Source organism: Equus asinus, chromosome 7 (assembly GCF_041296235.1).
Source record: "Equus asinus isolate D_3611 breed Donkey chromosome 7, EquAss-T2T_v2, whole genome shotgun sequence".
Classification (NCBI taxonomy): domain Eukaryota; kingdom Metazoa; phylum Chordata; class Mammalia; order Perissodactyla; family Equidae; genus Equus; species Equus asinus.
This window is the reverse complement of record NC_091796.1, coordinates 72,849,707-72,875,971: the sequence shown is the minus strand read 5'-3', so window position 1 is coordinate 72,875,971 and position 26,265 is coordinate 72,849,707. Positions and strand designations below refer to the sequence as shown.

The 26,265-nt window shown below is 37.2% G+C and overlaps 1 protein-coding gene across 1 annotated transcript in view; it reads left to right on the top strand.

Moving 5' to 3' along the window:
* Positions 1-26,265, top strand: part of KCNH5 (potassium voltage-gated channel subfamily H member 5) — a 315,710-nt gene that overhangs the window by 46,320 nt on the left and 243,125 nt on the right. Inside the window, exons 5-6 of the mRNA XM_044773706.2 lie at positions 6,560-6,675; positions 12,585-12,977. Coding sequence (XP_044629641.1) covers positions 6,560-6,675; positions 12,585-12,977 — 509 coding nt within the window. The remainder of the gene's footprint in view (positions 1-6,559; positions 6,676-12,584; positions 12,978-26,265) is intronic.

Here is a 26,265-nt window from a genome sequence, read left to right as displayed (position 1 = left end):
GGTTTGCTGAGCAGCATTAAGGTCCATTTGCTGCTAGTGTTCGTGAATTTCACTAGTTTCTATGAGTGTGATGATGTGTTTTACTTCACCTGTGTTTAGTCAAAGGTGTATAGACACACAAATAGGTCAAGAGTTGGATTTAACCAGAGTTGGGATTTGGTCAGGTAAGTAAGATGAAAAGAATCAGGGAGAAGCATCAGGGAGTTGAAAAGGCTTGCAAGGGAGTAGGTTGAGGGTGTTTGCAAAACTTTGAAGAAATACTTAGGCAATAAAAGTTCTACCTAGATATAGGAAACAGTGTTTTAGGATGCAGAACAGGCAAGCCAGAACATTTTACCTTCTTAATGTGAAAAGGGGCCAGTGATGGGAGCAAGTGCCCAAGTCCTTTAAGGATTTGCCAAATTTGGAATTGATGTCAACTTTCGTCTACTTGTATTGGTATTTTTACTAAGAAACTCAGACATATGGTTGAAATACTTGAGTAATCTGGTTAATTCTAAATTTTAATTCTAAATCATATCTGGGATAGTGACTATGGCATGATGGCAGCCAACTAATTTGAGTGCAACTCTCCCTCATAATGAATCCTATGATCACCAAAACTTCCTTCTAGATTGATTTTTGCCTTTAAAATGAATGGCACTGAGTAATGTCAAAAATACTTTTGACTTATACCGTGACGAATGGTAGCAAAAACCAGTGAAAGCCAAGGAAACCAGTTTTGCTGGAGCAGTTAATACGTATCAGGCAAAGGTATATAGATGCAGAAATAATCTTTATTGCTCATTCTTATAATTCTGAAAATTAGTATTATTATCTCCAATTTACTGTTGAAGATCGGACACACAAATCTGATGAATTTCCAGTCCTGTGTTCTCTCTATGGCACCGTGCTGCCTCATCCCTTCCAGTGGAAACATATTGCTGGGGTTTGGCCACCTTAATCCCCTGCTTCCTTTTTCCCTACATAAATGAAGCACGGGCTGAGAACTCTGATTTTGACATAACTGTATTGTTTTGAACCAATGGGATTTACTGATAATAATTCAGGGGGGCAAAGTGTTTTTGTTATCTTTCGTTCCTGGTATTGAGGTTTTGGAACTGTTGCTCAGATAATCTGTCAATGGTACCCGATACATCATTTATAATAATTCCAAGGGGAAAACCACAGCCAAGAAATCCATTCTGTTGATTATCCATGTGTATTCTAAAAGAGATGGCCCAAATCTATGCCCATTTATACTGTACAATATTTTCAAACAGATTCCAAAACTGCCAAGACACTTACAGTGTGAAATATCCTGTGCCAAATAGTTATGGCATCTTGATGCCAATAATTGAGACAAAAAAAATTCCTGTAGAATGAAAATAACAGCAAAAATAGCAACCTTCCCCTGTGGGAAGTCAATGGTTTTCTTTAGAGAGGAAACGACAGATGAAATATGAGTAATTATACCGTGTAGTCTCTTTGGCCGAGAGTATAATTGTTTACCTAAGCTTTTTTCTTATAGATTAGAATCTTGTGTTGCAGTCCAGTAGATTGATTTAACTGCCTCTGTGACTTCCTTTTATTTTTAAGATTAGGCAGTCCATGACAAAGAGGTTAATTGCAACCCAATAGAGCTAAACTAATGTTTTATTAAGAAGGAGTTGGCATCCTGAACTTTTAGGAGAACAAATGTTCTCATAATGCCACGAACAACGTATAGAGCAAGTATTAGGCTGTTCATATTCAGCTGTCTGTTCACATTACCCCGTATTGATCACTTCTAAGTAACATCAGCAAACTGTGCTGAATAATGAGTCACACCAGTTGGGTCTCTGTAAAGGTGAGATCAGTAAATGTATCGCTGGGAAAAGTTAGAACTGCTGATGTGTCTTTTTTCTCTGACCTAGAGAGTGTGGCTGCTCAACTTTTTCAAAGTTTGACTGTACAAGAGGGGTTGGTGACAGATCAGATGAACTAATTTAGCTAACAACATGGGCAATTCCAGATGTGTCCAAGAGCACAAAGGGATAGGCATAAGGAAAGTCACTGTGGCATTGTTAGTGATAGTGAAAAATCTAGAAAATACTTAAATGTCCAGGGACAGAACATATGCATGATCAGGAAAGAGCAAATGCTTAATTCTCTGAGATGATAAAGTGATAAAGGTGCAGGCAAGAATCAGGTGCCATTGTGGGTGGGTCTAGAGGAGGAGCGGGCAGAAGGGATATTGAAGGCTTTTGTGTTTCTTATGGCTTCTGTTCTTTCAATAGTATATTTGACAAGGTAATCTGCTGAGAGTGAGCAGAGAGGTATGGTATAGGAGTCTCAAGAAAAAATGCTGACTGTTTAGAACTCAGAGCTGTAAGAAAGCCCTAACTAGAGACGAATGAAAAGGCTCCTGAGCAGCTCAGAGAGCTCATCTTTGAGCGCTCCCATTGATTTAAATGTGAAACAAAACATCCCTTGGCTTTGCAGTGGTTCTCCAGCTTGCCGTACTTTTTGATATCAAAGCTCCTAAATGGTTACTCAATTAGATAACTGCCTTTGGCTTTGATTTCTCTAGGAAGTAAGAATCCTCCCCACGTATTTCCTCCTAAATTTCTCTCTTCCAGTATGTCTGAGTCAGCTCGACATTTGCCACCAGTTTTTTTCTGCTAACACTCCCCACTTCTCTTTCTGTGAGCAGAATTATAACCCTTAATACTTCCACTGCTCCCTCCTCACCTCCAGTACCACACTCTTCCCCCATTCTCCAGCCCAAAGACCTTTCTTCACAAGACAGCTGAGTGATGCTAGCACCTGCTAAGAGCTGAACGTATTTCCTTCTTTATATTTTAATTTTAACTACGTGTAATGTGGATACTGTATTAATTTCCACTTAACCTTTTTTTTTTTTTTTTTTTTTTACTAATTTCCTCATTCATTCATTCAACAAAACGTATCTAGTTCCCACTATGTGCCAGTCATGGTACCAGACAACAAGGAATAGAAGAATAAAATCTGGCACCTAATAGTCATGTCATGTAGTAAACTCCTTTTCATCTATGTTTAAGGGGGTCTCACTCAGAGTACACTAGGTGAAAACCCTTTTAAAATGAAGAATTAACAAACTTTTTTTCATTTTCTTTCTGCTATTTAATCAATGATAGTCCTACTTTTACCCATGGAGAAAAAGGATGTATTTTATTTTCACTGTTTAAAAATTTCTTCTTCCTTCACGAAACTAAATAAGGGAAAGCCATGAAATATTCCTTGATCATAGCGACTTCATGTGTAAAATAAGATACACACAGAGACATATTTGAATAAGTTTTATATTTAAGTTAGGAATTGCTGTTTCCTCCTTAAGAAACACAATAGTGTGTGCTCATGAGGCTTCAAATAGAAAACCAGAGGATGATGACAAGCTTTCATTGTCATATTTCTCCTTCCTCACACATATGCTTCTGTATACAATCCTATGGAATGAGAGAACACATGGCATTTGATGATTTGTATCCTTCCATTTGTCATTGAATTTATTTCTTCAATATCTCCTTTCATTTTTTTCAAAATATTTTTTGGATAAACCTTATTGCACAGAGGGAGTGAAAATGGGCTTCTCTTTTAATGCAACAATCAGATATACTAAGGGGTGTAACATTACCTATCTTAGAAACCTGAACCTTCAGTAAGTATAAGATTAACTTGGAAGTTTCTAGAAGTATTCAATGCAATTACCATATTCATTTGATATAAGAAAGAGAAATGATCCTCAGGAAATAGTTTAATATATCTATTGGCAACGTTGTTACCTGAAGACATCCTCACCACTTTTACCCAATAAAGCAAAACCAAACCAAAACCCAATGATAATAAAGAAAAATGGGACTTATTTTCAAATTTTATTTTAAAGTTACAAATAACTTTTAATTAATTAGTTAATTAATTAATGGCCTATTTTATGCCAAGTCCTGTGCCAAGGGCTGAGTATGGAGAGATGAATAACAGTTAGTGACAGTGACTGATATGCTAATCAACAAGTGCGTTAGTATTGTTAGTGCCACGTGTGGTATATATCCTATGATGTGAATGCACAGAGGAAGGCACCTCTCATGAGTAGGTCAAAAAAGTTTCCAGGAGGAGGTAATGTTTTAACTGAGTTTGGAGGTTCCAGTAAGTGTTAGCCAGACAGATGGGGAGGGAAAAAACATTCCAGGTGGGCAGAAGGATTATAACATGTGAAAGCATGGAAGCACTAAATATCATAGGGTATACAGAGAATTCCTAGTAGATTTAATTTTAGTTTTGAATTTATTCTTCTTTTAGTTTGCTATTGATTTTAGTAAGGCTGGAATACAGAATATGTATGAGGAAGTGGAAGGAGATGGATGCAGAGCAAATCTTTGGGGTCAGAAACTAAATGACCTATATGCTAAGGATATACAATGTTATCCTGAAGACCTCCAAAGACCTCTTAAAGACTTTGAAATAGGGGAAGGGCATGGTAAGATTTGTTCTTTAGAAAGAACTTTGACAGCAATGTGGAAAGTTGCTTGTAGAGTATGTGGTCAGAGAACAGATAGAGAGTATGATCTTTAGGATGCTGCCACCTAACTCTGGTGAAAGATGATATATTGCCTGACATAATAGGGCTAGAGAGAGGAGATTCAATTTGAGGATATTTATTGATAAGTTATAGTCTATAAAGCTTAGAAGTGATTAGACATGTGTATGTGGAGATAATAGTGAAGGAGGATGATGAATTTTAAGTTTCTGATTTGGGCAATTGGAAATATCATGGGACCATTCACCAAGACCAGGAATACATGAAAGATGAAGAGTTGAAGATGGGAGGAGAAAGTGACGATGAGATCAGTTTTGAACATGTCGAGTATCAGATGCCTGTAGAACATCTTACTAAGAGGTGGCCAATGGCTAGTTAGATACATGGGTCTAGCACTTAGAAGAAAACTCTAGGTTGGTGATATGGATTGCATGTCAATCTTTTACGTTGATGTTGAGTCCTTAGAGAGCTGGTGGCATATGTGGTACTTTGTTTCTCCAGCACATTGCACAAGGTAAGCCTTAGGGTTGCATACAATTCCCAAAGCCTAACATTTTTTTGTTCTAGTCACCAGGATGAAGCCCATTAATAAAGAAAAATTAAGGATCTTCTATGAACTGATGCCAGTTTACCTCTTTTCCAATCCACCTGTTGGATAACCCAGAGAGATCTAAATTGGTGGGGCAATAAAAAGCTTAAATGAAGTCAGAATTAGCATGAAGAATACTAGTAAATTTTAATGTTGCCTACCTGTTATGGTTTGGAAGACATTTGGCTGGTATCTGCCCAGAATTTCTTCCTTCTTTTTTTGTACTTTGTCTGAAATTTCACCATTGCCATTATAATCATTCCTTTGGACCATCAGGAGTTTTCATTCTTAACAAGTTGTTTGGTAAATACTCCAGTGAGGGATAACACCATGGAATTTATCAAATAGTCTCAAAGGAGTATTTAACAGATCAGAATTTTTTGAGGTATCTAGGGAAAGGATCATTGAAACAGGAGCAGAGTTTGGTTAGTTTTGTTCTGCTTGTTTACATCTCGTTGACATTTCCTTGAAATTAATGATTTTAGTAATGGAAATTTAAGGCCCCAGAAGAAATTTCTTTCTCATTAAATTCACATCCCTTCCCCTCAGAAGTTAAAGTTACTAGTCTTTTAAAAAGCATTGTTAAGTTTTCTACATATTCCAAAGATAATCTTTAGATGTTGCTAAGGTTGTTAGTAAAAGAGAAATAACACGTTGCTATGTTGCAAAGAAGATGGAGGTGTGTAAAATGAACCATAACACATTAGATTTGTTGAAATTGGGCTTTGTTCCCTTATGTGTGTATATCTACACATAAATATACAGTAGGACTGTTTTTATTAGGGTAATACTACCTGCTATAATAAATAAACCCCCAACTTTCAGTGGTTTAACACAATAGAAACATATTTCTGCTCACGTAACAGTCCAAGGCAGGTAATCCTTGGCATACGGCTTTCTTCCATGCACCGATTCAGCAACTTTGCCATCCCTTGGGGCCTTGTTCTCATTTGCATCCAACTGGTAGAAGGAGGAAATGTGGAGAAGTCATACTTGCTTCTTAATATGTGGCTTACATGGAAACGACACGCATAACTTCTGCTTTCATTCCATTGGTGAGAACTAGGGACATGGGCCACACCTAGATGCAAGGACGGCTAGAAAATGTATTCCTGGCTGGGCAGCTGTTCCCAGTAACAAACCTATGCAATGCAAGGGGGAGCACAGGATTTTGTGGATGGCTAGCTGCCTTGGCTACAGGGACTATACAGTAGATATGAGCAAAACAAAAAGGTCACACATAAAATCACTCATTATTTTATGGCCACACTTGAAATATATAATTATGTCTATGTAGAAATAAAATGCTTTAGATTGATACTTTTCACTGGTTCTGGATGTTATGCTATTTCTGAGATGCTTTGAATATTAGCAAGAATCTTGCATTCCATATTCATTATATGCAAAAACTGAGACTTTCTTTCCTTATTTTTAAGGTTGGACAAAATTTGCCCGATTGACACGGGCTTTGACAAATAGCCGAAGTGTTTTGCAGCAGCTCACGCCAATGAATAAAACAGAGGTGGTCCACAAACATTCGAGATTAGCTGAAGTAAGTGTGAGACTAACTTTGGTTCCCAATATGGTGGTGGTGGTATGTTTTTCCCCCAAAATGAATCAATATAGATACTTCTGGCTATTATTTTAGCAATACTTGTCTGCTAACTTATTTTTCCCTTGAAGAATTATAGAAATTTCAAATATTTCTTTTTATTCCCCCATACTTTGGAAATGGAAAAGTAGTTCATGACACACCAGGTAGTGTCTGTAGAGTGTGAGGTTTCTTTTGAGCAAATGAGGTAGGGAGCTCACTTGTTTATCCATTTGTGTATTCAGCATACATTTGTTGAGGGTTTGCCCTGTGCTGTATACTGTGCAAAGGATGTAAAGATGCATAAGCAATGGGCAAAGGAAACCAACACTAGAATGTGATAAATATTATGACAGGGTGCGGTGGGAGCAGAGGCAGGAGCATTTACCCAGGCTTGGGGCGCTAGGGAGGGCTACCTGACTGAAGCGATACCTGAGCTGAGTGAATCCTGAAGGGAAAACTATAAGTGGCAGATAAAGAAGGGACGAAGGTTATTCCTACCAGGGAGGCCAGCATATGCAAAGGCTCAGAGATGAGACATATGATGACTTTGAGTGTGACTTCAGTGTGGGTGAAGTCAGGTGGGGAAGGAAATATTAAGGAAGCAGTGGTGGTTGGTGTTCCATGTGGCAGAGAAATAACTTGGTCACATTTGTGCTTCAGAAAAACCTCTCAAAGGCAGGTCGGTCCCAATGGTTTCCTTTGTAATCCCACATTTTTACTGTATTAATTTAAAAACATTGTTCTAAGAAGGGGTCCAGACATTTACCAGATTGCCAGAAGAGATTGATGGCACAAAAGTGGTTAAGAACCTCTGCTTGACCTAGTGGCTCTGTGTTGAATGGGTGATAGGAAACTGGTAAGAGGTCCACGAGTAATTCAGCTAGGATGACCATGGCTTTAAGCAAGGGAACCAGTAGCAGGAGGGGGCAGATTGCAGACACACCAAGATTAGAGTTATCACATTGGTTTTTAGATTAGAATTAAATGTGAAATAATGGGGTAAGTCCAGGACAACTCTATGTTTTTGGCTTGGACTACTGGGTAGGTAGTGAGTGCTGTTGGTTAACAGAACGCCAAATATAAGGAGGAGGGGAAGGTTCAGGGGAGATGAAAATGAGTTCAGGGTTGGACATATTAAGTTTGAGGTGCCTGACAAGAAATCTGCATGGAGATGCCTAAAAGGCAATGGGACTTTTGGGTTTGACTCTGGAGGGATATCTGGGTTTGAGTTGCAGGCCCTGGTGTCATCCTCACAGATACGGCTGTTAAAGCCACAGGACTAGATGATGTTACCCAGAGATGGGGTATTGAAAAAAGAGAGAATAGGAATGAGGACGGAACTCCGAGGCAGCCAGAAGCTTTGTTGTTCACTTGGCTTCTGCCATCATCGTTCGTCGTATTGGCATGAAAGACGCCAAAAGGCTAATCAGGGTACCCAGTTGCTGAGCACTCAGTGGGCACTCACAAAACATGCTAAGGTAACTTGCCAAGGAAGAGAAAGATCAAATTAGGTGCATGTGTTCATCAGTTTGCTCTGCTGGAGAAAAGTGAGTTGAAGGTGCCCAGAGGAACTTTCGTAACTAGTTGTGGACATTACAGTTGATTTGGAGAGGGTTGGACAGTGAAGTCTGCTCCCTGAATTTGGAGGGCTCAGGAGTTTTCTTGGACCATAGCTGTCAGAAGGACGAGAGTGGCTTTCTTCTCTAAGCAGCACTGCTAGCGTGGGGAGAGATTAACACCTGGATGTGCGGGTATGCTTTTGAAGGCCCAAATAAAATGTTAACATAGCTAAATATTAACTTATTAATAATCACAATATTTTAAAAGATGATATGCAGTTAGCACAAGATTTAATGCAAACAATTAGATACAACTTCCCTTTTTCAGTAAAGCTTGTTTTTAAGTAGACTTGATTTTGAAGCGACTTTCATTTCTGCCCTGGGTTGTTCGTTTCTTTCTACAAATCAAGCCGAGGTGTAGGAGCTTGTTTCTGTGACTGCTGACTTTCACAGTCGTGATTCCTTCTGAGTCTAAGCTACATACCTTCAGAATTTTTCTTTTCTCTATTACACAACTGGGCAAGAACAAGAGGAAAGAGACCATGGAGAGGAAAATTTTCTACCTTACTACTGAATCCCCCATGATTGTTTTTTTCCTCTGCATCAAGTGGGAAGTTTCTTTCCCCTTGACAGCTCATCATTTTTACTTTTATTTTTGAGGAACTTTCATGCCTCTTTCTTCCCATCAGATTTTTTTTTCTTTGCCTTTTGATTATTGTTAGTTTCTTTATCAGTCACCCCTAATTTACAAACCTGATTCAGATACAAAACTGCTTTCTGGGACCAACCGGTGGTGTAGTGGTTAGGTTCTGTGCCCTCTGCTTTGGCAGCCTGGGGTTCATGGCTTCGGATCCTGGGTGTGGACCTACACACCACTCATCAGGCCATGCTGCGGTGGCATCCCACATACAAAATAGAGGAAGATTGGCAATAGATATTAGCTCAGAGCCAATCTTCCTCACAAAGACCCCAAAACCAAACTAACAAAAAACCCCTGCTTTCTGTCAGGTCTTAGGCTAGATTTCAGAGAAAATGAAGAAATAACAAGGTTTTCAACAGATATTTAGTTTGCCTATGCTCTTAGATCTCCAAAGACTGACCTAGAAGAAGCATCAGGTTAACACAAGGATATTGTTCTCCCAGTTGTGCTCAGAATCATGTAATTTGCTCAACCCTAGTGTTTGGATTTGCTGTTGAATTTCAAGCTCTTTAATTTTCTCTGAGACTTACAAATTTTATCTCAAGTCCACTGGGACCCCTAAATTTGGAGCTGATTCCCAGTTTCAGAGATCCTGGCCTCCTTGTAGGCAGTGTATCGATTTTCCGCACGCACTGAAATCCTGCTGATTGGCTTCAGCTTCTCACTTTTATATTGGGAGGAGATAGACAGCACACCACCACCTCATCCATCGTCTTGACTCCGTTAGAGTCAGTGCACTCAGATATTCAGAGAGAAGGAACGTGTCTGTATTGGTACAAAAATATATCAGAAAATATGATTTCATCCCCTCTCAACCTAAGGCTTATTGCTTATGAAAGCACAAATGAAATAGCAAGGAAAGTGGAGAGTTGTTACTCAGTGCTTTATAAGAGAGCCCCAGTGACGGAGCTAAGATTGAAGTAGTGGTCTGCATTTGAGGAATTTCAAAGCTGAAGCACAGGGGTCGCTTTTGTTGTTGTTGTCGTCTTTCTTTAGCATTTTTGGATCACTTTACGTATGCAAGTCATTGTCTGAAGAATTGGGTTCTGAATGTCTAAAGAAATATAAGACAAGGGTTTTATCTTGGGCTGTCCATTATAATCACCTGGAAAGGTTTTGAAAATATAGATTCTCTGAGAACCCACACAAGATTAATTATTTTCTGGGATGGGCTCTAGGTATGACTATACAATATTTTTTAAAACTTCTCCAAGTGATTTTAGTTTGTAGCCAGATTTAAGAAACACTGAACTCAAGAGTGATCCCATTCCGCCTCTGGAGGAGACAGCTCCCATTATTCCAGGGTACTGAGCAGGGCCGGCTGGTCTGGGAGCACAGTGTGTGAGGCCTACAACCCTTTAAGGGGTCCATGGGATGCTTGAATTTCTATCAACAGTAGAAGGAAAAAAATGAATTTCTGGGTAAAAAAATTTGATTATATAATATTAATGTATTCATCTGTGTAACAATGCAGTTGTAAAACATAATTTTTATTTAATTTTACTTTTTTTATGAAAGAGGTCCAGAAAGGCAAGTGTGCATAGGGCCCATGAAGGTGGTAATGCACTCTGGCACTGAGTTTTTTCCCTGAGTCTGCTTTCTTTGCGCTCAAACTATAGACTGTGTAAATATAGATGGTATAATATTAACATTGAAAATAAAGGAAATTTTCATGTTTAACACAGTGAAATTGGAATGGATAAACCAGTGGTATAAAAGTGAAAGAGAAGCCATGATTATGCGTGATTCTGTATACGTAGTGCTCCATCCCAAAATGAAACTTACATTCCTGGGAGGATAATTTGCTGCTAAGTAATTTAAGACTTTATGGGAAAAATATGGTGGGGGCACTGATAATGAGCATAAATATACAAAAATCTTTATAAATTGTTCTTATAACCTCCCAACTTAAAACAATAATTATAATACACAGCTGAAGAGAATACCAGTGATGTTTTTCACATTTCAAAATAGTAATAATGCGTGTTATATACTTCATTTTCAGTTATGTAAGTTCTATGTATGAGACAAACTTTTCAGGATAACTGTCTCCCAAGTTTCAAGAAATGCTAGTTTGTTTTGCTTTGTGGCATGTGAATTACATGCTAACAGGTATTTTCATTTATATCCATTCTTACATTCAATGTTTAATGCATTTATAATTTTACAGTTTGAAGCTGTTGACTCCTACCTCCTGAGTCCCATTAGTCCTAGAGACACTGAATAGTTGGATGCATAAGATAGCACAGCTGCTGGAAACATAATTTGTCAAAGTCCCATTTACAAACTCCTTAACACACAGGTTTACTCAGCCTTCGATTCATTGGTGGTGTGGAGCAGAGATCTCTGACCCACTCCTTCAACGCCTTTTCATAATTTCCAGGTTCCAGGTTCTGGAAGGCAATGCTAAGTCTTGTGTTTATTGCCTTTTCCCAAGGCTGCCCAGACCTCCACTCGTGCTCTATGATCTGCTTTTTTCTTTAATTAGACCTAATCAGAGTAAGTTAAGGTTCATACAACCTTGCACTGAAATTTGTCAAAAAGGTATGGAGAAGCAAACCTGAGTATTTGGTATTTTTTTTTTTCCTAAAGGGAATTTGCATCTGGGCAGGAGACAAAATATTCTTTAAATCTTGATTGAAGAGAGAAAAGGAAAAAGCAGGCTATAACAGTTACAACTCTGATATTGCTATGCCAGTCATTAGAACCCTTACTGAGTCTCCCTCAACAGCAGAATCACCAACAGTGGGGTGGTGGGGGTGAGCGAGGCCATCAGAATCAAAGTGATGCTCCCTGAGGTGCTAAATATGTGTGAAGAATAAATAACGGTGAGTCACCTAAATAACTGTTGGACAATCAGTGAGAGACATGTGATTCTAGGCAGGCTTGCCCAGTGAGTGTGCAGAAGGCACTCCCAGAAGTGGATGTCCAGCAGTGCTGTGGATCACTGTTGGTGCTAGAAGAGGTCATCAAGAGGACATGCCCACCAATTGACCCTTGAGCCAGACCTGGACAATCAGAGGCTCCTCACCCCCTCCTCGTCCTTGGAATGTACACTCTGCCTACCATTCCCACAGTGGGAGCCATTTCCTAGGACATGGCCTTGAGAGAGTATGGTGTTGTTGAGACCATCTGGGTAGTATGTGTGACTGAACCCAGTTAAGGCTCTATATGAACTTTTAAGATTCTTGCAGGCAGGTGTGGAGATCTCCTCATCTTGCAGCCACCCAAGACAAGCTCATAAGTAAGTTCTCCTGCTTCTTAAACCTGCCATCTACCTATCTGGAGTGGTCTGCCTCTGTCTTAGTTCTCTCCCTGCTCTCTGTGTACGGGGGACAGGTTGCGAAGCAACAGTTGGCTACTGGAAAGAAAGTCAGATGGAACAGTAGACAGATCAACTTTGGTAAAGGGATTGGACTTGGAGTGACTTCCTTTGAACAAACTTTGGTGCAACTCAGGAGAAGAGGGAGACAGAACTATAGGGTGTGACTGGCCTTGAAACCAAGAGTCGTGATAAATAGGATGTGGTTTGATTGCCAGTAAGTTTGAATTCATTACTAACTATGCAGATGTCCAAGTCATTCATATAGACATTTTCTCTCTTTTAGGTTCTTCAGCTGGGATCAGACATCCTTCCTCAGTATAAGCAAGAAGCGCCAAAGACGCCACCACACATCATTTTACACTATTGTGCTTTTAAAACTACCTGGGATTGGGTGATTTTAATTCTTACCTTCTACACCGCCATTATGGTTCCTTATAATGTTTCCTTCAAAACGAAGCAGAACAACATAGCCTGGCTGGTGCTGGACAGTGTGGTGGACGTTATTTTTCTGGTTGACATTGTTTTAAATTTTCACACGACCTTTGTGGGACCTGGTGGAGAAGTCATTTCTGACCCCAAGCTGATAAGGATGAACTATCTGAAAACTTGGTTTGTGATTGATCTGTTGTCTTGTTTACCTTATGACATCATCAATGCCTTTGAAAATGTGGATGAGGTAAGTTTCTTTTTTTTCTGAGTACAGTGGATCATGTTTTGAGAAAATTAGGATAAAAAGAGTTTACAGATAATCCAAGCTTCTTTTTAGCCAACTTTCAACTTTAACCCTACTAAACACTTGCCATAAATTATCATATAAAATTTATTAAATTAATTTTTGTCTGCTTCTTTCTTTTGATTTCTGGTTGAAAATACTAATTACCACGAAAATGGCTGTGGTTGGAGGTTGTGGTTGGAGGAGGTGGAGCAGAAGAAAAGCCAACAGTATTTGGAGTCAAATACAGTTCACAACCTAGATAATTGACTGAAAGATGATGAAATAGATGTATTTTCTTTGGAAAACTGTAGCATTTTAACTGTATGCAGCCATAGATCTTTTGACTCCTCCCTTCCAGAGATACATGGTAGCAGTGCTCCAGCTAACATAAACATAAGAAAACTTTTATGGAAGAGCACTTCTTAAATTTTTGCCTTTTTGATTTCTTCTTTATAGCTTTTGCTTTAAATTTTGGGTAAGTACATTTGTGGTTAGAGTCTGTAATGGATGATTTCTGACATCTGGTCGAATTCCCAGTTCTGCTCATTCAGTGTTATTTGCATGACTAGAAATACTTAAAACGTGTAATATCTTAAAAGACCACTTTATCCAAAGCTTCTTAGCCTCTAACTTAATAGTGAATGATTTTCAACTTGCTATGTAACGCTAATAGGATGCAATCAATAATCTCAACTAATAATATATAAATGAATCAATGTAGAATGTATCTATTATTAAAATGTGTCAATAATGAGAATATTACAAACTTAATTTCCCTAAAGATTCTACTGTCCTTGTAGACTGCTCAGATGGAAAGTTCTTTACGATGTTGTCAAAGCTTTTGTTTTTCTATATGAGTTGGGAGATAGATTGAAATTTTTCTTCAGTGACATTTTTCCATAAAATTTCTACATTCGATCAACTTTAATGATATTGAAAAAAAGTATTTCCATGAAAGTTAAATGTAGACATTGTATTTTGATGGTGTACAGGTAATTGTTACTTCAAAAATTATGGAGAAAAAAGGAGTCATAGTAATTTGTTTTCTGGTTTTAGATTCCACCCACATCAAGATTTTTAGGGTACATTTATTTCTTTCCTCTTTACCCTCTGGAAAGGGTTGAGAGAAGTTAATTTTTAAAATGCTAATCATATGATAAGGAGATATCAAGCAGTATTTGTATTTCACTTGCTAAATGGATTAATATATTAAGATCGATACATTAAGATTTCAGTTATTTAAAAGAGGCATAAAAATTTTAATAAAAATACTCAAAGGATTGGCTCAATTCATAGAAAAGAAAATACATTAATATATAACATAATAGTAAATGCACTTAATATAGTATATAAAAATATCAAAAGATTCTCAGCCTCATTCATATTGAGGAAAATGCAAAGCAAAACTACAAATTACGCTATCATACAATTTTTAGTTATCATACTGTTAAGTTTAAAATTTCGTTAACACACTAGGTTGGTGTGTACGGTGGCTGAGGAAGTATGCTGCTCAGATTTCCTTTCATGAAAACCTGCTGTGTGGAGCATTTAGTGGCTTCCTGGATCTGGCTCCTTGTTTGGGAAACCCAATTATTAGCATCTCTTTCAAACTCAGTATTCCCTGAGTTATCACACTATCACAGTGGTAGCTTGAAATTGGCCATAGTGGGAGTATTTACACCCAGAAAGCTGAAAATGCTATTTTTTGAAAAAACTTTCTGTAGAACAAGTTGTTAATCATTTACCAACACACCACTGAACACAGTTGACTGACAGCGGCTGCATTTTCTGATCTGCTGTGGTTCACACAATGAAGCCGTATTTCTCCAAGGCTGCTCCCAGCCAGTGACTAAGAATGGTGGTGATATTATGATTAGTCTACTCCTGCTCAATGCAGGACTCTTCTATCAGCAACTTTTGCCCCGGGACTCCCCATTTACCTGTACTGTGGTCTGAGGCTCTCCCTTCCCTCTCCACAGGTGTCAGACCTGCATTGTGGTCTGAAGGCTCCTCCTTCCTTCCTTTATCCTTCCCAGGCATTTATCTCAGTAAAATTCTTGCCCATCTAACCCTGACTTGGCATCACTCTGTAGGGGACCTGGACTGATAAAGTGACAGTGTGGGGCACTCTCAGACATTGCTCAAGGGAGTATAACTTGGTGAAACCTCTATGAAGAGCAATTGGCAGTATTTTGTTTTAAAAAAGAGCAGATCCTAGAGGCAGCCACTTTCAAATTGTTTAGGGGGTTCTTTTACTATTTTCTTCCATGTCACCAAACAAGATTATGTACCTACCTCTTGGTTTTTCAGTTTTATGCCTTGTCTTTGACTTCTCACTATGGAATTTGAGGTTTTAGCCTTTTTTCTCACTGCCCTCACTATGTATGTGCACTGTTTTCATCACCTCATTCTCATGATATGGGTGTGTCATCCTTTTGGTTCAATAAATATTAGGTGTTTACGTCATTGTGACTGCAAATATCCTATTTATAGCTAAACCTTCAATATGCTCTGATTACTTTTCCTTTTCTGCACTTTCCTTTTTCCCAAGAGTTGATAACTATCTGGTTTCATCATTTGCTTAGTTTTCTATGTACTTAATACTAATTCAACCACTAAGCTCTCTGCCAATTGTCTAAATCTCCCCTCATTATACCGATGCAAGCAATAGTGTATCAATGTCATTTTCTTAAACAGATCTCTCTTCACTCCACCCTCCCACTTGACTGATAGTTTGGCTAGTTATAATATTCTAGGCCAGGGGTAATTTCTCCTCAGAATTTTGAAAGACATAGTGCCATTATCCTCTACTTTCTATTGATTCTGTTAAGAAACTTGAAGCCATTGTGATTTCTAATCCTTTACTTGTGGCCTGTTTTCTCTTTCTGGAAGTTTGGTGTATCTTCCCTGTCCCTGGGTTCTGAAACTTCCCAATGATACACCTTGGTGTGGGTCCATTTTCATCAGTTTTCTTGGGCTCTGACTCGCTGGCCTATTTCAATCTGGAAAAGCATGTCTTATGTCTTGATTTTTCTCCTGTGATGATTTTATCCTCTCTTCTCTCCTTTTTTCTCTGTTCCTTCTCTTACTGAAACTCCTTTTATTCAGGTATTGTACCTCTTATTTCCTTTTTTTTTCTTTCCTGTTGTCTGATATTTTATCTTCTTGCTATATTTTCTGGGAGATTTCCTCAACATTATTTTCTAACTTTCTTTATCACTAATAATGCTTTTTCTGCTTAACATCTATTTGGCTTGCTATTAACAGAATTAAATTAGCTTTTGTATAGTAGTTGGTGTATATATATCTTTCTATCCTTTAACTTACCATTCTAGATTATTGTACTCTAGCTGCACCTTTTATAAATAGTCTTAGATTCTGAGAATCTCCCTAATTGGCAAGTTTAATCTATGTATATTTATTGAGATTAATTACATTTTGATTTATTTAGAGCATCTTATTTTCCATTTTAAAATGCATTTTCTCTGTTTTTATTTTAGTTTTATTCTTTTCTGCCATCTTTTGGATTCTTTAGTCTCCTGGATTTCCTCCACTGGTTTGAAAGTTTTTCTGTTAATTGATGACTCTTAACATCAGTATCAGTGTTTTAGCATCACTATTTGACTTATTTGTATCTTTACCTTTCTCCTAAATAATTCAAGGACCTCTGTTCACCTTCTCATCTTTCAAATGATTATTGTCTTGTGTTTTGGGTCCACATTTTTTTAACTTTCTTTTTTAAGTATTATATTCTTATCTTATTTAATTTCAATACTTATTTGGATTTATCCATGTCTACCAGTTTCTTTGCTCATACTATTTTATGCATTTTTGGCCTTCTTTCTGGTTCAGTTCCTGTAGATTGACTCTTTATTATCCATTATATAACGTCCATCTTTCTAAGACATACTTCTTACAGGAAGGCTTCCTACATTATACCCAAGCAATTCTAATGAATATCTCCACCACATTTCTTCTTCACTTATGTACATGGATGCACATTAATATAATTAAAATTATTTTTCTTTTGTTGCTTTGTGTGTGTTCATGAGCACTATATTGGTTGTTGGGTGACCTGGGGATCTCATGATATTTTTAGAACACATTTGTTGTGAGCCTTTGGGATGGTTACTCTGGCTCTCAGTTTCCATATTTGTGAAAAAAGGGAAGGAATGCCTGACATACATCACAAGATCGTTACAAGGAATAAATGGGAAAAGAGACTTAAGTGAATTTTGTTGCTGTTGTTGTTGAGGAAGATTTGCTCTGAGCTAACATCTCTGCCAGTCTTCCTCTGTTTTTGTGTGGGTTGCTGCCACAGCATGGCTGATGAGTGGTGTAGGTTCGCACCTGGGATCCGGGCCCGTGGACCTGGGCTGCTGCTGTACAGTGCACCAGACTTAACCACTATGCCATAGGGCCAGCATCAAGATTTAAGTGAATTTTCCTTGTAGAATTCTGCATATCTGGGGGGATATTATTATTTCATTTGTATGTGATTGTTTCCTCAGCTTGATGATAGGCCCTGTGCTGGTGAAGAGTGTGGTCCATCTCCCTGGTAATCCTTCATTACTCTTAGTGCACATTGGTGACTCCCTGACCTGAAGCAATGGAATGTCAGCAAGGTTTCAGTAAATTGCACAATGACAGAAAACAAAATAGAACTTAAAAATGAGGAGGTGAGCTAGTGGTGGCTTGGGAATAGGAGAGTACAAGTCTGAAAATCACAGTTTAATCCTTTAACACGATGCAGGTACAGAATGACTTAGAAGACTTAGTAACACTTTTTATTTTCAAGATGGTCTCAGTTGACATGCTTTCTGAAGGTAATCTGATTTACTAGGAATTCACGAACTGGATATGTGATTCTTTAAGAGAACTGTGAAGCAGAGAAGACAGAGTCCATTAAAGGAAAGCATTCTGTTTGAAAGAAGTAGTACAAATTTCCTAGAAACCACAAAGGGTCAAAGATGTCACTAGGAATCCAAGGAATAGAAACAAGCTCCTCTGTAGTGTGGCGCATTTGAATCCAGCTCTGGGAGAGAGAGAGCTTGATTTCTGGGAGGTATGGGAGGCTGAATTATAGGACATTGGAGAAAGATGGGGCAGTGCAGATGACACACTGTTTGGTGGTATAAGCGGGCTTAGGAAACATGATATGCAGAGAATTCAGAGGACAATGAGTGCTATTAGTAAGTGGTAAACCTGATAAACTAGGTCTGGACAAATTGAAATTAGGAAAAGGATCACTCATGCATTGTTTCTGGAGGTGAAATGAATGGGCCAGTGATTGCTAAGGGGAAGTATATAAATATTTTTAATTTTCACAAAAGTTTACAGAAAATAATATTCTAAATTTTTTTTGTGTGATTTATGCTCGTCAAGCTGCCACATGCATTATTTTGTTTTAGCATACATGTTTACGTTGCAGATTTTTATCTCCTATCTAGCCATCAAAACAAGAATTAGAAATCAAAGAGGCTAATTATGCTTGTAGATTTTCCTGATTTTGTCAACTTCTGATCTCTTTTTCTCCCGTCTGTTGAATCTCAGACCCTCTACCAAGGGTGGCATGTTAGAAATTGCTATTTAATACTATAGGTTGCCGTGTCTTTTCATTAAAGTCTATAGATAATTTAAAATAATGTTTAAGTGGTATAGGTAGGGATTAATACTATTTTTTTTTTTAGTTTTAATCTTATTAAATCCACAGAAACACTGCACAGTCTGCTTTGGAATTGATTGATTTTTATTATTATGGAGTTTATCCAGCTGATAACAGACTTCATTTATTTACTTTTTCTTTAAAAAGATTTTTTTTATTGCAGTAACATTGGATTATAACATTATATAACTTTCAACTATAATTTGTAATATATTTTGAATTCTGTGTCAATTACATCATGTTCGCCACCCAAAGACTAATTACAATCCATCACCACTCACGTGTGCCTAATCACTCCTTTTGCCCTCCCCCCTCCCCCCTTCCCCTCTGGTAACCACTAATCCAATCTTTGTCTCTAGGTGATTGTTTGTCATTTTTATTTTATACTTGTAAGTGAGATCATGTGGTATTTGACTTTCTCCCTCTGACTTATTTCACTCAGCATAATACCCTCAAGGTCCATCCATGTTGTCACAAATGGCCAGATTTCATCATTTGTTGTGGCTGAGCAGTATTCCATTGTGTATACCACATCTTCTTTATCCATTCGACCCTTGATGGCCACCTAGTTTGCTTCCAACTCTTGGCCATTGTGAATAATGCTGCAGTGAACATAGGGGTGCATGTACCTTTATGCATTTGTGTTTTCAAGTTCTTTGGATACATACCCAGCAGTGGAATAGCTGAATCATATGGTAGATCTATTCTTAATTTTATCAGGAAACTCCATCTATCTTCCATAGTGGCTGCACCACTTTGCACTCCCACCAGTAGTGTATGAGGGTTCCCTTCTCTTCACATCCTCTCCAACACTTGTTGTTTCCTGTCTTGTTACTTATAGCCATTCCGACTGGAGTGAGGTGATACCTCATTGTAGTTTTGATTTCATTTTCCTGATAGCTAATGATGTTGAGCATCTTTTCATATGCCTGTTGGCCATCCAATATTTGGAGAAATCTCTGTTCAGATTTTTTTGCCCATTTTTTAACTGGTTTGTTTGTTTCTTTTGTTGTTGAGAAGTATGCCATCTTTGTATATTTTGGATATGAACCGCTTATCTGATATATGGTTTACAGCTGTCTTCTCCAAATTGTTAGGTTGCTTTTTTGTTTTGTTGATGTTTTCCTTTGCTGTGAAGAAGCTTTTTAGTTTGCTGTAGTTCTGTTTGTTCATTTTTTATTTTGCTTCTGTTGCCTGGTGAGAGATGGTACTTGAAAATATGCTGTTAAGACTGATGTCAAAGAGTGTACTGCCTGTGTTTTCTTCTAGAAGTTTCATGGTTTCAGGTCTTACATTCAAGTGTTTAATCCATTTTGATTTGATTTTTGTGCGTGGTGTAAGTTAACGGTCTACTTTCATTCTTTTGTAGGTGGCTATCCAGTTTTCCCAACACTATTTATTGGAGAGACTCTCCTTTCTCCATTGTATGTTCTTGGCTCCCTTGTTGAAAATTAGCTGTCCGTATATGTGTGGGTTTATTTCTGGGCTCTCAATTCTGTTCCATTGTTCTGTGTGTCTGTCTTTTTTGCCAGTACCATGCTGTTTTGGTTACTATGGCTTCGTAGTATATTTTGAAAGCAGGGAGTGTGGTACCTCCAGCTTTGTTCTTTTTTCTCAGGAATCCTTTTGCTATTCGGGGTCTTTTATTGTTCCATGTAAATTTTGGGATTCTTTGTTCTATTTCTGTGAAAAACGTTTTTGGAACTTTGATAGGGATTGCATTGAATTAAAGATCAGAGCAGAAATAAACTAAATAGAGACCAAAAAAAAAAAAAAAAAAAAAGAAAAAAATCAAGGAAACCAAGAGCTGGTTCTTTAAAAAGATAAACAAAATTGACAAACCTTTAGCTAGACTCACCAAGAGAAAAGAGAGAAGGGTCAAATAAATCAAACCAGAAATGAAAGAGGAGAGATTACAGTGGACGCCTCAGAAATACAAAAGATTGTACAAGAATACTATGAAAAGCTATACGCCAAGCAATCGGATAATCTAGAAGAAATGGATGAATTCTTAGAATCATACAACCTCCCAAAACTGAAACAAGAAGAAGTAGAGAATTTGAATAGAACAATCACCAGTAAGGAGATTGAAACAGTAATCAAAAACCTCCCAAAAAATAAAAGTCCAGGACCAGATGGCTTCCCTGATGAACTCTACCAAACATTCAAAGAAGACAATACCTATCCTTCTCAAACTCTTCCAAAAAATTGAAGAGGAGGGAAAGCTTCCTAATTCATTCTGTGAAGCCAACATTATCCTGATACTAAAACCAGACAAGGACAACACAAAAAAAGAAAATTACAGGCCGATTTCACTGATGAACATCAATGCAAAAATCCTCAAGAAAATGCTAGCAAATCTAATACAACAATACATTAAAAAGATCATGCACCACAATCAAGTGGGATTTATTACAGAGACGACAGGATTGTTCAGCATCTGCATAATCAATCAATGTGATACACCACACTAACAAAATGAAGAATAAAAATCACATGATCATCTCAATAGATGCAGAGAAAGCATTTGACAAGATATAGCATCCATTTATGATAGAAACTAAATAAAATGGGTATAGAAGAGAAGTACCTCAACATAATGAAGGCCATGTATGACACACCCACATCTAATATCATTCTCATTGGAGAAAAACTGAAATGTATCCCTCTAGAACAGGAACCAGACAAGGATGCCCACTTTCACCACTCTTATTTAACGTAATATTGGAAGTCCTAGCCAGAGCAATCAGGCAAGAAAAAGAATAAAAGGGATCCACCTTGGAAAAGAAGAAGTGGAACTGTCACTATTTGCAGATGACATCATGATTTTACATATAGAAAACCCTAAAGAATCCACTAAAAAACTTTTATAAATAATAAATGAATACAGTCAAGTTGCAGGATACAAAATCAACATAGAAAAATCAGTTGCATTTCTATACACTAACAACGAAGTAACAGAAAGAGAAATTAAGAATACAATCCCATTTACAATTGCAACAAAAAGAATAAAATGCCTAGGAATAAACTTAACCAAAGAGGTGAAAGATCTGCACAGTGAAAACTATAAAATATTGTTGAAATAAATTGAAGAAGACACACAAAAAAAGGAAAGATATTCCGTGCTTTTGGATTGGAAGAATTAACATAGTTAAAATGTCCAGACTTTATTTTTAAGAGCAGTTTCAGGTTCACAGCAAAATTGAGAGGAAGGTACAGGGATTTCCCAAACAAAGATTGCCCCCAGACATGCATAGCCTCCCCCATTATCAACCTCCTCCACCACAGTGGTACGTTTATTACAATCGATGAACCTACATTGACACATCTGTATCACCCAAAGTCCATAGCTGACATTAGGGCTCACTCTTGGTGTTGAACATTCTGTGGGTTTTGACAAATGTTTAATGACATGTATCTACCATTACAGTATCATACAGAACTGCCTTAAAAATCCTCTGTGCTCTGCCTACTCATCCCTTCCATCCCTCTAACCCCTAGCAACCACTGATCCTTTTACTATCTTCATTGTTTTGCCTTTTCTAGAATGTCATATAGTTGAAATCATACAGTAGGTAGCCTTTTCAAATTGATTTCTTTCACTTTGTAATATGCATTTAAGTTTCCTCCACGTGTTTTCATGATTGATAACTATTTCTTTTTAGTGCTCAATAATATTCCATTGTCTGGATGTACCACAGTTTATTTATCCATTCACCTACTGAAGGACATCTTAGTTGCTTCCAAGTTTTGGCAATTATGAATACAGCTGCTATAAGCTTTTGTGTGCAGGTTTTTGTCTGGGCATAAGTTAGCAATTCATTTAAGTAAATACCAAGAAGCACAATTGCTGGATTGTGTGATAAGAATATGTTCAATTTTGTAAGAAACTGCCAAAGTATCTTCCAAAGTGGCTGTACCATTTTGCGTTTCCACCAGTGATAGATGAGAGTTCCTGTTGGCTCACATCCCCATCAGCTTTTGGTTGTTATCAGTGTTTTGGATTCTACTAGATGTGTAGTGGTATCTCATTTTTGTTTTAATTTGAAATTCCCCAATGACATATGATGTAAACATCTTTTCACATCATTATTTGCCACCTGAATATCTTCTTTGGCCAGATGTCTGTTCAGATATTTTGCTTATTTTTCAAACAGGTTGTTAATTTTCTCATTGTTGAGTTTCAAGGTTTCTTTGTATACTTTGGATAATAGTCCTTCATCAAGTATATCTTTCACAAATATTTCTCCTAGTCTGTGGCTTGTCTTCTCCTTCTCTTGACAGTATCTTTCGCAGAGCAGAGGGTTTTCTTTTTTTCTTTTTTTTGTGAGGAAGATTGTCGCTGAGCTAACATCTTTTGCCAATTCCTCTCTTTTTTTCTTGAAGAAGATTGTTGCTGAGCTAACATTTGTGCCAGTCTTCTTCTATGTTACGTGGGACACCACCACAGTATGGTTTGGTGAGTGGTGCTAGGTCCGCTCCTGGGATCTGAACCTGTGAACCCCAAGCCATTAGAGCGAAGTGTCTGACTTAACCACTATGCCATCAGGCCAGTCTCTAGAGCAGAGTTTTTAATTTTAATAAAGTCCAGTTTATTAATTATTTCTTTCATGGATCATGCCTTTCGTGTTGTATCTAAAAACTTGCACCGTACCTAAGGTTACCTAGATTTTCTCCTATGTTATCTTCTAGAAGTTTTATGGTTTTGTGTTTTACATTTAGGTCAGTAATCCATTTTGAGTAAATTTTTGTAAAGGGTGTAAGATCTCTGACTAGATTCATCTTTTTTTTTGCATGTGGATGCCCAATTGTTCTAGCACCATCTGTCGAAAAGACTGTCTTTGCTCCATTGTATCACCTTTGCTGCTTTGTCAAAGATCGGTTGACTATATTTATGTGGGTCTATTTCTGGGCTCTCTATTCTGTCCCATTGATCTATTAGTCTATTCTTTCACCAATACCACATTGTCTTGATAACTATAGCTTTATAGCAAGTGTTGAAGTCAGGTAGTCTTCTGACTGTTCTTCTTCTCCAATACTATGTTGGCTATTCTGCACAATTTTTGCCTCTCCGTATAAGCTTTATAATCAGTTTATTGATATCCACAAAATAATATGGCTAGGATTTTGATTGAGCTTGCATTGTAGCTATAGATCAAATTGAGAAGAACTGATATCTTGACAGTATTGATTACCCCTGTCCATGAACATTGAATATTGCTCCATTTATTTAGTTCTTTGATTTCTTTCGTCAAAGTTTTATAGTCTTCCTCATATACATCTTGTACATATGTTGTTAGATTTATATCTAAGTATTTCATTTTTAGGGGGTGCTAATGTAAACGATACTGTGTTTTTAATTTTCAATTTCACTCGTTCATTGCTGGTATATAAGAAAGCTATTGACTTTTGTATATTGACCTTATATCCTGCAACCTTGCTCTAATTGCCTATTAGTGCAAGATTTTTTCTTTACATCAGTTTGTTTGGATTTTCTGCATAGATAATCATTCCATCTGCAAACAGACAGTTTTATTTTTTCTTCCCAATCCATATACCTTTGCTTTTCTTGCTTTATTGCAATAGCTATGACTTCGGGTATGATGTTGAAAAGGAATGGTGAGAATAGACATCCTTTCCTTGTTCCTGATCTGAGTGGGAGAACTTCTAGTTTCTCACCAATAATCATGAATTTGGCTGTAGGTTTTCTGTAGATGTTCTTTATCAAGTTGAGGAAGTTCCTCTGACCTAGTTTTCTGGGAGTTTCTATCTTGAATGAGTATCATATTTTGTCAAATGCTTCTTCTGAATCTATTGATATAATAATGTGATTTATCTTTTTTAGTCTGTGATGTTATGAATTACCTTAATTGATTTTTGAGTGTTGAACCAATCGTGCATAACTAGGATAAATCCTACTTGGTCATATTCTGTAATTATTTTTATATATTGTTGGATTTAATTTGCTAATGTGCAAAAATCTTTGTTCATGAGAAATATTACTCTGTAATTTTATTTTCTCATAATATCTTTGTCTGCTTTTGGTATTAGGGTAATGCTGGCTTCATAAAATGAGTTAGGATGTATTATATCTGTTTATGCCTTCTGGAAGAGATTTTACAGAATTAGTATATTTCTTCCTGAAACATTTGGTGGCATTAACCCGTGAGCCAATCTGAATCTAGTGCTATCTGTTTTAGAAGGTTATTAATTATTGAATAAATTTGTTTAATAGATATGTTTCTCTTCAAATAGTCTAGTTTTTCTTGTGTGACTTTTGGCAGATTGTGTGTTTCAATGAATTGGTCCATTTCATCTCTATATTAAATTTGTGGGCATAGAGTTATTCATAGTATTCTATTGTTATTTATTATTTGTTTATTTATTTATTGAGATGACATTGGTTTGTGACATTATATAAATTTCAGGTGTACATCATTATATTTTGATTTCTGTGTAGGCTACGTCGTGTTCACCACCCAAAGACTAATTATCCATCACCACACACGTGTGCCCAGTTGCCCTTTGCCCTCCCTCCTTCACCCTGGTAACCATCAATCTATTCTCTGTATCCATGTGTTTGTTTGTTGTTGTTATTTTTATCCTCTGCTTATAAGTGAAATCATACAAAATTTTACCTTCTCTATCTGGCTTATTTTGCTTAGCCTAATACCCTCAAGCTTCATCCATGTTGTCGCAAATGGCAAGATTTCATCTTTTTTAATGGCTGAATAGTATTCCATCGTGTGTATATGCCACATCTTCTTTATTCATTCATCCATTGATGGGTACTTAGGTTGTTTCCAAGTCTTGGCTATTGTGAATAATGCTGCAGTGAACATTGGGGTGCAGATATCTTTTCATATTCATGTTTTCATGTTCTTTGGATAAATACCCTGGATCGTATGGTAGTTTTATTCTTAATTTTTCAGGAATCTCCGTACTGTTTTCCATAGTGGCTGCACCAGTTTGCTTTCACACCAGCAGTGTATGAGAGTTCCTGTCTCTCCACATGCTCTCCAACACTTCTTATTTCTTTCTTGTTTATTATAGCCATTCTGACGGGAGTGAGGTGTTATTTCATTGTAGTTTTGATTTGCGTTTCCCTAATAATTAGTGATATTGAGCATCTTTTCATGTGCCTGTTGGCTATCTGTATATCTTCTTTGGAAAACTGTTCAGATCCTTTGCCCATTTTTTAATTGGGTTGTTTGGGGTTTTGTTTTGTTGAATTGTATGAGTTCTTTGTGTATTTTGGATATTAACCCCATATCAGTTATATGATTTGCAAATATCTTCTCCAACTTTTAGGTTGTTTTTTTGTTTTGTTGATGGTTTCCTTTGCTGTCTAGAAGCATTTTAGTCTGAAGTAGTTCCATGTGTTTATTTTATCTATTGTTCCCCGGTCTGGTCAGACATGGTATTTGAAAAAATGCTCCTAAGACCAATGTGAAAGAGCATACTGCCTAAGTTTTCTTCTAGAAGTTTCATGATTTCAGGTTTTACATTCAAATGTTTAATCCATTTTGAGTTTATTTTTGTGCATGGTGTAAGATAGTGGTCTACTTTCATTCTTTTGCATGT